Below are 13807 nucleotides of genomic sequence, written 5' to 3' on the forward strand. Positions count from 1 at the left end.
GGAACTCACTCTGTAGACCAGGCTGGCCTTGAACTCAGAAATCTGCCTGCCTCTGCCTCCCAAGTGCTGGGATTAAAGGCATGCACCACCACTGCCTGGCAGAAATGTCTTACTTTTAACACCATTTTTTTTTCCCTTGGAGAGTTGCATGCTTGATCTCTGGAGGGTACACCTTTCCCCCGCCCCCAGACACTGTGTAGCCCTGGCTATCCTGGAACTCACCCTGTAGACCAGGCTGGCTTCTGCCTCCCAAGTGGTGGGATTAAAGGTGTGTGTCACCACCACCTGGCGGATATACCTTCTTGAGGCTCAATCCTGAATTTAAAGTTATTGTATGACAGCATGCATGACAGATGCACGCTATTCCTTTTGGTGGCAGAATTTCAGCTCAGCTCCCTTAGCTCAGAAATAAAGCAGCAGTGACAATGGGTAGTAAAATTTCAACTTTATTTAGCCAATGTGTTCAATTCCAATATTATGGTAGAAATGCCTGAAGAATGGGCATTTCATTCAGCCCCAGTGTCCTTGGCTGACTCCCAATCTGGGAATCAAGGGTCCCAGTTCTGCCTCACACAGGCCACAGGCCACGCTGGAAAAGAATCCAGCAGCCACAGAGTAATGTGCCCATAGCCGGCTGGTTGGTAGTCCTGGCTTGAGGAGAGTGAGAGCTGTCCAGACCTGGCCTGAGCCTGGCAGCAAGCCACACTGTCTCTTTTCCACACACAGGGGGACGGGGACGGGGACCCACCCTCTGACAGGATGCATAGATCCCCAGGTTAAATGCAAACTACAAAGCCATGCTACCATGGCAACACTAGGACAAGGTGGAAAGTGACCACAGACCCAGAGCCACACTTCCTACCCAGGGCAGGAAGGAGGCTCAGGGAGGTCTGCCATGGTGAAACAAGTAGCTGGACATTGAGACATGTCTAAAAGATGAAATGCCTCACACATGAAATGCTAAGTGGTAGCATAAACCTCTCTAACAGGAAAGACATCACCAGTGTGAGGAGATCCCCAAACATTTTAGCAAGCACATGGGACAAATTCCACATACAAAAAAGTACACCACCAATTAAAACAAAAGGTAGCCCTTCAAGAGGGCTGACCTAGGCAGAGATCCCTTTCCAAAATTGAAAAGCAAAAGAAGAGACAGGTTTAAGTGTACGTGTGTCAGATGAGTGTGGCTTCAGAAAGATTCCCTGGGTTCTGACGGCGCTCCCTCCTGGGGTGAGGCTCAGGCTCCGGAGATGTGGGCTGCTGGGAGCGTGGCCCACCGAGGTTTTGGGTTCAGGCGCCCAGATCTGGCTTCTGCACTACAGTTCGTCCTTCACAGCTTTCTGATCGTCGTCTTCCTCCATGTCTGGCTCTAAAGCTTCTTCTAGGTCGAGGTCCTGGATGAAGGAAGGGGCAGTTAAAGGACCAAAGCTGCACTCTGGCTGTCCTCAGTGAAACCAGCACTCGCTGACCACAAAGGACCTGGCCACCATCACCAGCAGTGGCCTGGTTGTGTATAAGTCTTCCAGTCAGGAACCCCAGCCAACCAGGCATGGTTCTAGGAACCTGCAGAGCCCCAGCCCAGGCAGGGACAACAGGCCCAGCACAAGCTGCAGCACAGCAGCCGTTGGTTACTTTGCCAGGCTGTGTGTGGAGTGCAGAGTGGACAGAACATGGACAGAAGGCAACACTTACTCTATTCCCCAGTAGGTCCCTTGGGGCCAGTATACCTCTCACTTCAACAGGATTTCTAGGTGGACCTCAAGTTCCACCCTATCAAATCCTGATCTGCCTTTTGCTTCCTCTGTATTAGCAACATCAGGGTTAATAGTCATAAGCAGGGCTGGAGAGATGGCTCAGTGGGTAAGAGCACCCGACTGCTCTTCCGAAGGTCCGGAGTTCAAATCCCAGCAACCACATGGTGGCTCACAACCATCCGTAACGAGATCTGACTCCCTCTGGAGTGTCTGAAGACAGCTACAGTGTACTTACATACATATAAATAAATAAATCTTTAAAAAAAAAAAAAATTTAAAAAAAAAAAATAGTCATAAGCAAGCTGAGCTTTCTAGGTATAGATCTACTGAGTAAGAGGCAGCCTATGTCCACTCTCTAGTCTAGTAACTAGGTGTGGTATCCACACAGCAAACAACAGACAATTGGCTAGAAGTTTAAGTACACATTAACAGGAATCAGCCAAGCAGTCCTGGCGTACAACTTTGATTCCAGCATTCAGGAGGCAGAGGAGGGTGGATCTCTCAGTTTGAGGCCATCCTAATCTGCAGAGTGAATTCTAGGACAGCAGGGTTAGAGAAGGCTATAGGATGGCTTTGAAAGGCACCTTTAACACCTCTTCTGTCTAAGTGGTAACCATCAGGCACTTCTTTCAAACCAAAGGCAAAGTCTAGGGTCACAGCTGTACCTGTTACATGGCCACCAAAGTCTCTAAGTCAACGCCTGAGCTAGGACCTCCCACATGGACCCAGAGGTGGCCACACTCACCTCATCGTCCCCTGCTCCATCCTGGCCACCACTCTCCAAGAATTTCTTAAAACCGTCCAGTGTCCGCTCGCCGTTGTAATCAATGACCTGCAGGAAGGAAAGTGAAGAGGGTTGAACTCTAGCATAGAACAGCACCTGCTATATAGCAGGAGTGTCTGAAGAACTGTTTGCCCACCAGCCCATAGGGTGGAAAACACACCGTTCTGTCTGCACTTGCTGGGAAGAACTTCAGTGTGGGAAAGCTATGCACTTTGACAGCTTCCACCTCATTGGCTGTTGAGTCCATCTTAGCAATGATGATATTCTCATGATCCTTGTATGTCTCTCCCAGTTTATCCCAAATGGGGGCTAGCTGCTTGCAGTGGCCACACCAAGGGGCATCTGAAAGAGAGCAGTGCTGCGGGCCCATCCCTGGACAGAGCCACCACCGACATTTGAGGTTGCCAGCCCCCTTATGGGGCCAAGCTGGGAACCCAGAGATCCTCACTTACAGAATTCAACAAACACGTTCTTTTTCTCATCAAAAGCGACCTCTTCAAAGTTCTCCCCAACCAGCACTTTTACCGGCTGCTTGTCCCAGTCTTCAGGCACTTCCTGGCTCATCAGGTGGGGCTAAAGTGGAGAGAGGGAAAGTACAGTCAGGTACAACATTGCCCCACACTCCAACTCCGGCAGAGCCAAGACACACTGTCCTCCAGAAACCAGAGCTGCCAGGAATCTGGTAAGAGAAGGCTGAGTCTTCAAGGCTGACCAACTAAAATGCAGATCAAGTGTCCTAGTGGCTTTGAAGCTACCTTGGTGCATGGCTAGGCTAGTACACCAGGAGGGAGTCTGTCTATGGTTCCCTCTCCCCGACCTTGGTACATGACAAGAACAGCGTCCTCAAACCATCAGAGGCACCACGCTAAGGAACGTGCGCTGTCATCTTCAGTGTCTGAAAGAGGTACTATAGGAAGCCCAAGGCCCAGGATCCCTCCGGTAGAACCTCCCTGCAAGCTTAACTGTGTTACCAAAATCCAGGTCCAACTACATACCTTGATCTTGCCCTCTAGGAAGCGGTGGCAAAACTCTGTGATTTTCTCAGCTGTCAGCTCATCTGACTCTGGTTTGTACTTGGTCATCTCTTCCTCTAGGGTAATAAGCCGCACGGCGGGACACTCCTCCTTCTTCAGGCCAAAGAACTCAAGTATGCGCTGGTTATCAGTGTGGTCGCTATCGATGAAGATAAACAGGATCTTGGGGGAGAAAGGACATTTAGACAAATTCTGGCCATATGCTCACACCCTTGAAACAGCTCTTGAGTCTGGGGCTGCTTAATTAGAATAACAAGTATTTGCTAGCCAACAGGGCTGGCCCTAGTGGCTAGCACTACAGAGGACCAGCAGACTGCTAGCCCCTGTAAAAGAACCCGGTGTCCTGAGGTAGCTCACCTTGCCCTTGAAGCCCTCGGCCGCTCTCTTAAAGCTGCTCAGCTTGCCGTCATAGTCAGATACACTCTTGGGCAGGAACAGCAGAATGTGTGTCTTGATCTCACCTCCAAAAATCTTCGGAGCTGTCTGTGGAACAGGAAGCAATACTGCATCTGTCTTCTGCTATATACCCAGTGTCCCACCCCCCACCCCCACCCCCCCGCTCACTCTACCTCAGGGCCCCCCCTCACCTGTTCCGTGAACTCGATGACCAAAGGCAGCTGGTTGTGCTTGATGAAGTCTAGGAGCTTCTCCTTGGTGATCTCACCTTCAAAGTTGTTGCGGCCTTCATCAAACTATGGACAGAAAGGGGGCTGTGAGCTTTGCATGTCCCCCAACGGCCTAAGCTGGATACACCCTGCCCACAAGCTAGTGGCAGGTTCACACCCCATGTCTGGTGGCTCATGGTCCTTCTGCTGCTCTGACTGAACTGCACAGGCATGAGCTAATGTCGTCTCTGCCAGGCCAAGGCAGCAGACATCACTTACAGAACAGAGCAGGAATCTCCAGAGCTAAATGCTGAGAGGGTAGGTACTTGTTTCAAAAAATAGTGGCTCACTAGGGATAAGGCTGGAGTCAGGGCAACAATGAAGAGAGGGATCCAGACCTCTCAGGCTATCTGCTAGATAAAGAAAAACAAAGAGGATGGAGATGGCTCCATGGTTAAGAGCACTGGCTGCTCTTCTAGAGGACCTGAGTTCGAGGCCAGCCTGGTCTACAAAGTGAGTTCCAGGACAGCCAGAGCTACACAGAGAAACCCTGTCTTGAAAAACCAAAAATCCAAACACCAAACCAAACCAAACCAAACCAAAACCCCAACCAAAAAACCACAAAAAACAAAAAACAAACAAACAAAGCTGGCTGTTGACACTGCAAATACAATTAGTTGTTACACTGTATGGTAGGCAATGACAAGGGTTTTGTAAAAGCCTGCTCCTGTGAGATACAGGTATAACTGTTGTTTTCCAATCTCACCATGCATGGAACCCTGGCTGGTCTCAGAGGCCTACCACTGCATGCCCAGTTTTTGGTTTGTTTGTTGAAATAGGTCTTATCCTGTACTCCAATCTGACCTCAAAGTCGTGATCCTCCTGCCTCAGCATGTTGAGTGCTAGGATTACAGACAAGTACTATCAGCTTATTCCAAATACTTCTGAGCCAAGATACTTGGATGCAAGGATGTGGGCACTGACTGCTCATCTTTCTCTGGCCATCTTCTCCTATACCTCTCCAAAGGTCAGGAGGAAGCAGGAAGCAGAGTCTGCACTGCTCTTCCAGGAGCACAGTGATGCCCTCAGTACCACAGCACGCGTTCACAGTTGCCTACCACTCCAGTTCCAGGGATCTAAAGCCCTCTTCTATACCTGGGTGTACACATCCATACGACACACAAATACAGGCACAAGTAAAAACCATTAAAAGGGGGGGAGGTAGGTGGGTGGGAGGAACACAGAAGCACTCATTTTAAAGCACTCATAGCAGGTCACAGCCAGGAATGTGAATAGCCAGGCTGAGCCCGTTGTGCTCTTCTATTCCGACTGAGCCTATAGGGTACGGGCTTCTACACCATCTTCCCCTCGCCAGCCACAAAGGATACCGAATGGAATGTACTGCGTGCTATCTGGAAGATGAGTAAGGGTGCCCTCAAATACTATCGCCAGGTGTGATGCTGAGTCACCATCACCACCCACGAGGTTCCTCCTTCTATAGAACAACGTTCCTGTGCCTCCCTCCTGCCTCCTACTGGAGGGCCACGTGCGAAACTGACCATCTGGTTTGGCCTACTATCCTCTTGGCAACATAGCCACACAGTAGTCCTTCAGTCTACTATGGGAAAACAGCTCTTGCTCAGTGGGGGCTGCTGCAAAGAGGCCTGGTTTGAAAATCTCACCCAGATGCCATAACTTCTCTAGTAGAACTAGCAGCCCCACCAGGTCATGACAGACAATATGCAAGCGACCCTGGCTAGATTCCTCAGTTCTATAGCTCTGTCCTCAATCCAGGTTGCATGTCATCCTTCAGGCAAAACACAAAGCAAGTAGCAACCGACTTCACCCCCCAGCTGGCTGGCTTGCCTCACGGGGGAACCTATCTGGCCCTGCTAGTCTGCCTCAGAGAGTTCCCTGAGGTAGAGAGGAAAACCCAGCTGATTCAGTGGGTAGAGCTAATATCCCAAAGAAGGGAACAGAAGGAAGCCAGACTTGGCCAGAGAGTCAGTCTATAACGCAAAACAAACAAACCCCAAACCACTGAATGTCTTTGTATACTCAGGAGAGGAAGATCAGAAATTCAAGGGTGGCAGTCTCAGCTATAGAGTTAAAAACTAGCCCAGGCTACACAACATCTTGCCTAGAAAAAATAAATAAATAAATAAATAAATAAATAAATAAAGGGTGTGTGTGTGTGTGCACCTCAGTGATGAAAATGACTGGATGCTTTTACAGAGGACCACAGGACCTATATCGCAGATCATAACTGTCCAGACCCAGGGTGTCCAATGTCCTCTTGTGGCCTCTGCAGGCATCAGGCATACATACAGTCCACCAGACATATGGGCAAAATACTCAAACGTATATATTAGAATAATTTACCTTTAAAAAGATGAAAAACCACCCAAGAACCAAACAACCCACCCTTCCCAAATACACAGTCTAAACAGCAGATCTGCACCTAAAGGCAAAAGCAATCAAGTTTTTTCTTCCTTCTTTCTTTTTTTTTTTGAGACAAGGTTTCTTTATAGCTCTTACACCTGCTTCTGGAACTAAAGGTGTGTTGTGTGATCACATGCCTGGCTTGAATGAAGTTTTCTAAAACCCGAAAAGAGCTTTTGCTCTGTCAAGACTTCAACCCAGAGTTTTCTCATACCTCGCATCAGACAAGATACCGTAAAGTTTCTGGACAAATGTACGAGACATCTAATAATGTAGCAATCCTGATCTCATTAGGTCCTCTGCTGGGTGAAGAGACCAGACAGAAGCACTGAGCAAGCCAGACAGAAGCAAGCTGAGGGGAGGTTGTTGCTCCCCTGCAGATGTCCAAACTATTTTTCTCCTTCAAATTCATTCAACCTCAAACTGGTGAAACCTTTTCAGACACACACAGAACAATGTCAACAGACAGACACACACACAAACACATAGAACAATGTCAGGTGCTAGGCTAAGATGGCTCCAGACCAATCAGACCCTCTCACCTATGCTTCATCTGTCCTCACCAGTCCACTACACAACCTACCTGGCTGACATGAGAGTCTCCTATCTTTTTGGTTTTTTGTTTGTTAGTTTTTTCGAGACGGGGTTGCTCTGTGTAATCCTCCCTAACTGTCCTGGAACTAGTGCTAAACATGAGATCTGCTTGCCTCTGCCTGGGAGATGGGATTAAAGTCATGCACTACCACTGCCCAGACTGAATCCCCATGTTGGTACAGCTGGACTGCAAAACCACGGGTAGGTATCACCCTGGCTCTTGGAACAAAAGACAAAGCAGCCCACGGCCTCCTCAGCAACACTAGAGTCTGCTTAGTCCCTGAGACACACACTGTCTATAGAAGAGTGACAATAGGACTGGAATTTACAGGTGTTTAGGTAGGAGACCTGTGGGGAATGAGGGTGGGAGTCAGCACAGGGGTCACACATCCAAAGATTCTAGAGCTCTTGTCTAGGCTGAGGAAAAAGTCCTAGCAATAGGTCCCTTGGCACTGTGGAAATAATACCACTAGACTAGGAACTTAAAAGTGGAGAGATGGCTCAGTGGTAAAGAGTGATAGCTCAATTGATCCCAGTTCAATCCCCCATATCTACAGAGGAGCTCACAACTGTCTGTTTTAACTCCAGTTCCAGGGGATCTGACACCCCCACAAATGCACATAAAATTAAAAAAAAAAAAGTTTAAGGTCAGGTATGTGGCTCAGATCAGTAATTTCAGCACTTGAGAGATGGAGGCAAGAGACCTACAATGAACTGAAGGCCACCCTGGGCTATACAGTGAATTCAAGGCCAGCCAGAGCTACAGGGTAAGACTCTTATCTTGCCATAATGACCACCTTGTATTGTTCAGGAGACCCAGTATGTCGGTGGTCAAGAAAGCTGTCCCAAAGGTCACAGTGTGAAGTGGTTGCCATAACACAACTCCAAAATGATGTAGCAGAGATCCTTGATCACCATCCATCCCATCAGTCCGCTTGGTCCTTCCCAATATTTGCAGGTACCACCACCCCCTGCAGACCAACATCTGACCTGACCTGGGCACAGCTGCCTAAGGGGCACTCACCTTCTTAAAGAGGACCACCCCATCTTTGTCCAGCTGGTACTTGGAGAACACACCACTGTTGGACGTGATTCCAAAAGGTATGTCATCAATAGCCTCTGCTGCCAGCAAGAACTGCTTGGCAGAGTCTGACTCTACGTCCTGGAAGAGGAAGGGAAAAACAAGAGGTGGCCAACCCTGAGCAGTGCTCCTGAAAAACAGCAGGGCCCCTCCCTCTGTGCGGACAGCAGACAAAGAAAATGGAATTCTTAAAGCTCTACCTTGAAGAAACCGATGACCGTTACTTCGCTTGAGTCTACCAAGGACTCTGCAGCTGCAGTGTCAGACAGGGTTGTGGCTGCTGGGCCCGTGCGTTTCTTCAGCCAGTTGACAATGTCATCAGCTTCCCTGCCAGCTATACCCCAAACAAATGCAAGTTCCTGTGAAACAGGGTATCACCCATCCTGCCGCTGCATCTCTCTTCTGAGCTGTGCCCGTGAGGCTCAAGATAGGCCAGCCTATTACTAGAGCAAAATATTCTCCTATAGAGAACTGGCTACAGCCTCTGGATTCCAGAAAAGGACACCGTGGTACTCACCGGAGGAAAGACTGCACACATCTGAAAATATGTTCTGCTGACTAAGCATTTCTCCTCAATCTGTTCGCATTCCCGCATTTCCTTGAACACTCTTGTTCAGGTACTCCTACAGTACTCACACAAGAGGCTACACCCTTAGAGATGTGGGGTTAGCCAACCTCAGCGCTAGCTCTGCTGCCCCAAAACAGGATTGACCTGACTCTGACACCTCCGGTGGGCCAGGTGTTCCTGTCTGGAACTTGCCCTACCCACTTCCCAGATGGATATGAACTGGAAAAATATTATGTGCTTGAGTGCTAGTCAAAGCAGACACAGTGAGAAAGAGAGCCTGCTCCCTCCTTAAGGGAGAGGCTGACAGAAGATGCCCTCCTCCTGGACTGTGCCTTTTGGACTAATCAAGGCACGTCTAACATTAGATTTACCAGGACTCTACAGTGCCAACAAGAAGTTGAGCTGCCAGTTTCCAAACAAGACACAGCTCACTCAGAGAACCCAGAGCCTCGCTGAACATCAAAGTAACTGTGGTCATTAAAAAACATTTGTTTTTCTTCTCTTTTTTGAGACAGGGTTTCTCTGTGTAACCCTGACTGTCCTGTAGCTTGGTCTGTGGGCTCAAACTCAGAGATCCGCCTGCCTCCTGAGTTTCTGGGGTTAAAAAAGTGTGCCACTACTACTGACTAAGAAAAAAAACTGCTTTTTTTTTTCCTTTAAATTTTTGACTGGTGCCGGGCGGTGGTGGCACACGCCTTTAATCCCAGCACTTGTGAGGCAGAGGCAGGTGGATTTCTGAGTTCGAGGCCAGCCTGTCCTACAGAGTGAGTTTCGGGACAGCCAGGGCTACACAGAGAAACCCTTCTTGAAAACCCAAAATAAATAAATAAATTTTCCACTGGGGACAGGGGTCCGGAGAGATGGCTCAATAGCTTAAGAATTTTTGCTACTCTTCTAAAAGGACCTGGGTCTGGTTGGCAGCACCTACTTTAGGTGACCCACAACTGCCTGTAAGTTCTAGGAGATCCAACAAGTATACACTATGCTTCAGATGTGCGCATGCACACATACACACACACAAAAACCCACAAGTAAACACAACACCACCGTACCCAGTTTATAAAGTGGTAGTGACTGTATTTGCGTCTTCATGTTAGGCAAGTGCTCTGCCGATCAAACTGTGTGCTTTTCAGATGGGGTCTTACTCTGCAGACCCGGATGGATGAGACCCACACCAGGACGGCCTCACACTTGGACAATGCTCACGCGTCTGTTTCCCAGCTGCTGCTCACAAGCGAGCCAGTACAGCAAGGTCTGGGCAAAGAGCCTTGGTGGTTTTTGTTTTTAATTTAATTGACAGGGTTTTCTATGTAGCTTTGGCTGTCTTGAAACTTGATCTGTAGAGCAGGCTGGCTTCAAAAGTTCTGCCTGCTTCTGCCTCCCAAGTAACGGGACTAAGGGTATGCGCCACCACTGCCTGGCGGACAGGAACTTTCTACCCCAATAGTGAAGTCATATAAAAAAGGACCACAGATAGCCTAGAAAGGTGACTAGACTGGCACACTGCTGCTCTCAAGGGTAGATATATAGATACTATATATGACATATGTGAGTGTGTATGTGTATACATATATGTATTTTGCTCTATATACCAGGCTAGCCTCAAACTAAAGAAATCCACCAGCCTCTTACCCCCCAAACTCGAGGATTAAAGGTCCGTGCCACCACCTCCGGCTGAAGCCCACGTCTTTTGCTAGTAGTAACTAACTGAATTGCCTATATCAAGGTCCAGGCTCCACGAAAATTCCTTTATCGGTGGCTGGGTGATAGGCGGAAGCCTGGATTTGCATTCGGTCACCAACAACTAGAATGCTGTAACTATGAAAGGTTCCCAAAGGTAAAAGTGCAGTGAGAATCATGAATACCTGGCCTGGTACTGACACCCTGTGAGTGACAGCTACAAAGCGTCACGCCTACACTATCTGGAAGCACTGCATTCCTGGAAGCACCAATAGTTCAAAGCCCCGTGTGTTGAGCGAAGCACTTGCCTCCTCCTCCTCATTGGTCAATCACCAGATAACTCAGCCAGCAGGCTACTCAGGAGGTCATCACAGATGTGACACTTCCTGTGAAGTACTCCAAATGGGGAACTTTCCCCAGCTCCCACATGTAAGAGTTGATATAGAACCCACTCGAGAACAGGGCCTCTCCCTGCCCCCCCCCCCCCCCCGCCTGTGGGTTTGCTCCCAAAGCCTACACAGTTATTAAAGGGCAGTTCTAGGGTCACACCTGTATATTCCTTTGGGGAGGCTGTGTCTCCATTCTTGAAGAACTTGATTGTGGGGTAGCCACGGACACCATACTGCTGAGCCAGGTCAGACTCTTCTGTGGCATCCACCTTTGCTAGTCGAATCTCAGAGCCTTCTGCCTTCAGTTTCGCGGCAGCTTTGGCATACTCGGGGGCCAGAGCTTTGCAGTGGCCACACCACGGGGCATCTGTAAAAGAAACCAGGACATTGGAAGGCAGTCCTCCATCCAGGTCTATTTCTTCCCTTTGTACTTCCTTTCATAAAAACCTTATCAGCATACCAAGATAACCCCTCTTAACGCAGTCAAGAGACTGCACTGATAGCTGGTGCTCTTGGGCAATCTGAGGACAGAGGCCACGAGTGACAAACCAACCCCAATCCCTACTTTGCCCTGTGACCACCAGCACTGTAAAATAATCCTTGACTTGTAACTTCGTACTGCCCCCAGCAATCAGGGTCAGTGTATCCCTGGGGTTTACCACTCAAGAATCTGGGAAAAGTTAAAAGGTTGCTGGGCCAGCACTATATGTAGCAAGAACGTGCCCAGATGCCTATCCAAAGCTGTCCTTTCTACTATGGGAATGTGACAATCTGTCAAGGTAACCTGGCAGCTGTGTTGGAGCTCACACACTTGTAAGCAGAAGTAAAGGCTTAGATCTGGCTTGCTTCCTGGTAAGGAGAATACAGCAGGTTACAGGTAGGGTGGGCATAGTAAAGAGCGATTGATCTACTCTATCGGAACTGCTAACTGCTCACACAGCCCACTCTGTTTTTCCCAGCTAACAGAAGGTTTTGGCCATGTGGACGTCTTGCACAAAGACACCTTCTTGATTCTCAGCCCCGCAGTTACCCTCAATGAGCCCTGACTACAATGACTTCTACTTTGGGTAGGAAGGATGCTCTCGGGACAACTGGAAGCAGAGAAGCTTACAGTAGGTGCTACCTGCGAGGTGCAGCTCGGGACCGGCCAGCCCGTGCTCCGTGGGGGCAAGCTGAGGGCTACGGGCCACCGTACTCAAGAGGAGACGGCCGCGCAGGACAGTGCTGGGTGCCGCCGAGGGCGGCCCGGAGGAGTCCGTGGACAAGGGGCCCTGCCCGCCCGCCCAGGCCCACGGCGCACTCACAGAACTCCACCAGTAGGTACTTGTGCGCCGCCAGCGCCTCCTCGAAGTTGCTCTTCTTCAACACCAGGACGTTGTCCTCCTCCTCCAGGGCGTCAGCGCCCACCCTAGCCGCCCAGGCCAGGGCCAGGCACAGCAAAGCACGGCTCAGCATGTCGGACGTCGGCAGCGGGCGGGGCAGTTGGGTTGGCGCCGCCGGGACAGCCAAGGCGACGAGAGCGCGCGTCGGTCCAGACCTCGCCTTTATAAATCCTGGGCCGGGGACGCGCCCACGCCTCCCCCTCGCTGCGCGCGTCAGCCGCCGTGCGCATGCGCCCCGCCGCGCCCTCCGATTGGCCGAGGAGCTGAGAGGCCCGCCCTCGCCGTGCGGGGACTGGACACCCACTCAAGGCTGGGCCACCAAGTCGACAAAGACCCGGAGGCCTTTCGGTTCTTGCCTGGGATTGGCCACGGCGTGCGCGCGCGCGCACAAACCCTATGTCCCCCAGCGTCTGATTCGCTGGCGGAGGCCAATTTTCTCTTTCTGGACTTCTGACTGGCGACTTTTCCCACGCCTTCCACATGTCTGGAATGGCTGCGGCTTTCCGCTGCCTGGCCTCGTGGCTCCTGATTGGCCGAGAGATGCGCGTACCCAGCCCGATTCTCCGTCGAACGTGGCAGTGGGCGGAGTCCCGGACCCCTGGGCGGGGCTACGCTTGCGCCTCCGAAGCCCCTCGTGTTGCATTCTGACTGGACCGCGTTTCCGTACTGGCACCGCCCCCAAGTCGCCGCCAGGAAGTCAGAGACGCCACTTCCGGTGCGCGTGCGGCTCGTGCCGTCCCTGCCCAGGTCTTGGGTCACGGACCCCAGGTTCGGGGTCGGGGTTCTGTGCTTTTCTCGGCTGCGGTAGCTGCAAGACGTCAGCGGGCGCGCGGTGGCAGCCAGGCGTGTCCCCACGCCGCGGGTACATTTCTCGGGCGCCCCGTGGGTCGTCCGAGGCTCCTGTCCACCATTCGGAATGCGGTGCCCGAGACCTCTGCGGAAGCCGCTGGGGAAGTGGAGAAAGCAGTCCGCCGTCCGCTTTATACTGACCACATGTTGAAATGGCACTTGAGTTCGTTGGGCTGAATAATAAAAAGGTTTGGCTTCTGTGAATCAGCCTTTCCATTACGTACGAGAGTCACATTTTGTCTCGGTTGGACTTCCTTTTCCAGAATCATCTTCTACTTTGTGTCTCTATCCCTTAGTGACTTAGTGAACTCATTGTACACAGACTGGCCTGGAACCTGAGGAAACACTTAAAAGATCAGCCCCGGCCCACTGGGTGCTGTAGTTACAGCTGTGAGCAGTCACTGTCCGTGTTCGGTCCATCTTTCTCTTTCTTTACTGCTCCACGCCCACCCCGGAGAGCTCACTCCTTCTAGAAGCATCTTTTTTCACTTCCCACTACAAAAACTATCCTGATTGTCAAGGGTCATTAGAAAAGGGAAACACACAAATATTAAGTATATAGATTTGACTAGTACTACACTGCTCTCAGAAATGATAAAAACAGAATAGCGTATGGTTTTGTATTTTGATAGTTTTTTTTTTTTT

At 50.3% G+C, this 13807-nt stretch overlaps 1 protein-coding gene across 1 annotated transcript; it reads right to left on the minus strand.

Annotated features, from left to right (window-relative positions):
* Positions 1-425: 425 nt before the first annotated feature.
* P4hb (prolyl 4-hydroxylase subunit beta) lies at positions 426-12827 on the minus strand. The gene is made up of 11 exons (XM_021178455.2): positions 12236-12827; positions 11092-11298; positions 8495-8628; positions 8238-8375; positions 4160-4264; positions 3930-4055; positions 3534-3734; positions 2991-3111; positions 2699-2880; positions 2500-2586; positions 426-1394 (listed from the first exon to the last, which is right to left on the minus strand). The coding sequence occupies exons 1-11, from the start codon at positions 12384-12386 to the stop codon at positions 1317-1319; spliced, it is 1530 nt and encodes a 509-aa protein (XP_021034114.1). The 5' UTR covers positions 12387-12827; the 3' UTR covers positions 426-1316.
* Positions 12828-13807: the final 980 nt, after the last annotated feature.

The sequence above is a fragment of the Mus caroli genome, chromosome 11 (genome assembly GCF_900094665.2).
Source record: "Mus caroli chromosome 11, CAROLI_EIJ_v1.1, whole genome shotgun sequence".
Taxonomy (NCBI): domain Eukaryota; kingdom Metazoa; phylum Chordata; class Mammalia; order Rodentia; family Muridae; genus Mus; species Mus caroli.

Excerpts from the sequence above, each read along its gene's own strand:
- P4hb (XM_021178455.2), bottom strand. The coding sequence starts at position 12,386 with ATGCTGAGCCGTGCTTTGCTGTGCCTGGCCCTGGCCTGGGCGGCTAGG. Across the intron at positions 11,299-12,235 it reads GTACCTACTGGTGGAGTTCT|ATGCCCCGTGGTGTGGCCAC; the intron begins GTGAGTGCGCCG and ends TTTCTTTTACAG. Across the intron at positions 2,587-2,698 it reads CAGCAAGTGCAGACAGAACG|GTCATTGATTACAACGGCGA; the intron begins GTGTGTTTTCCA and ends TCCTTCCTGCAG.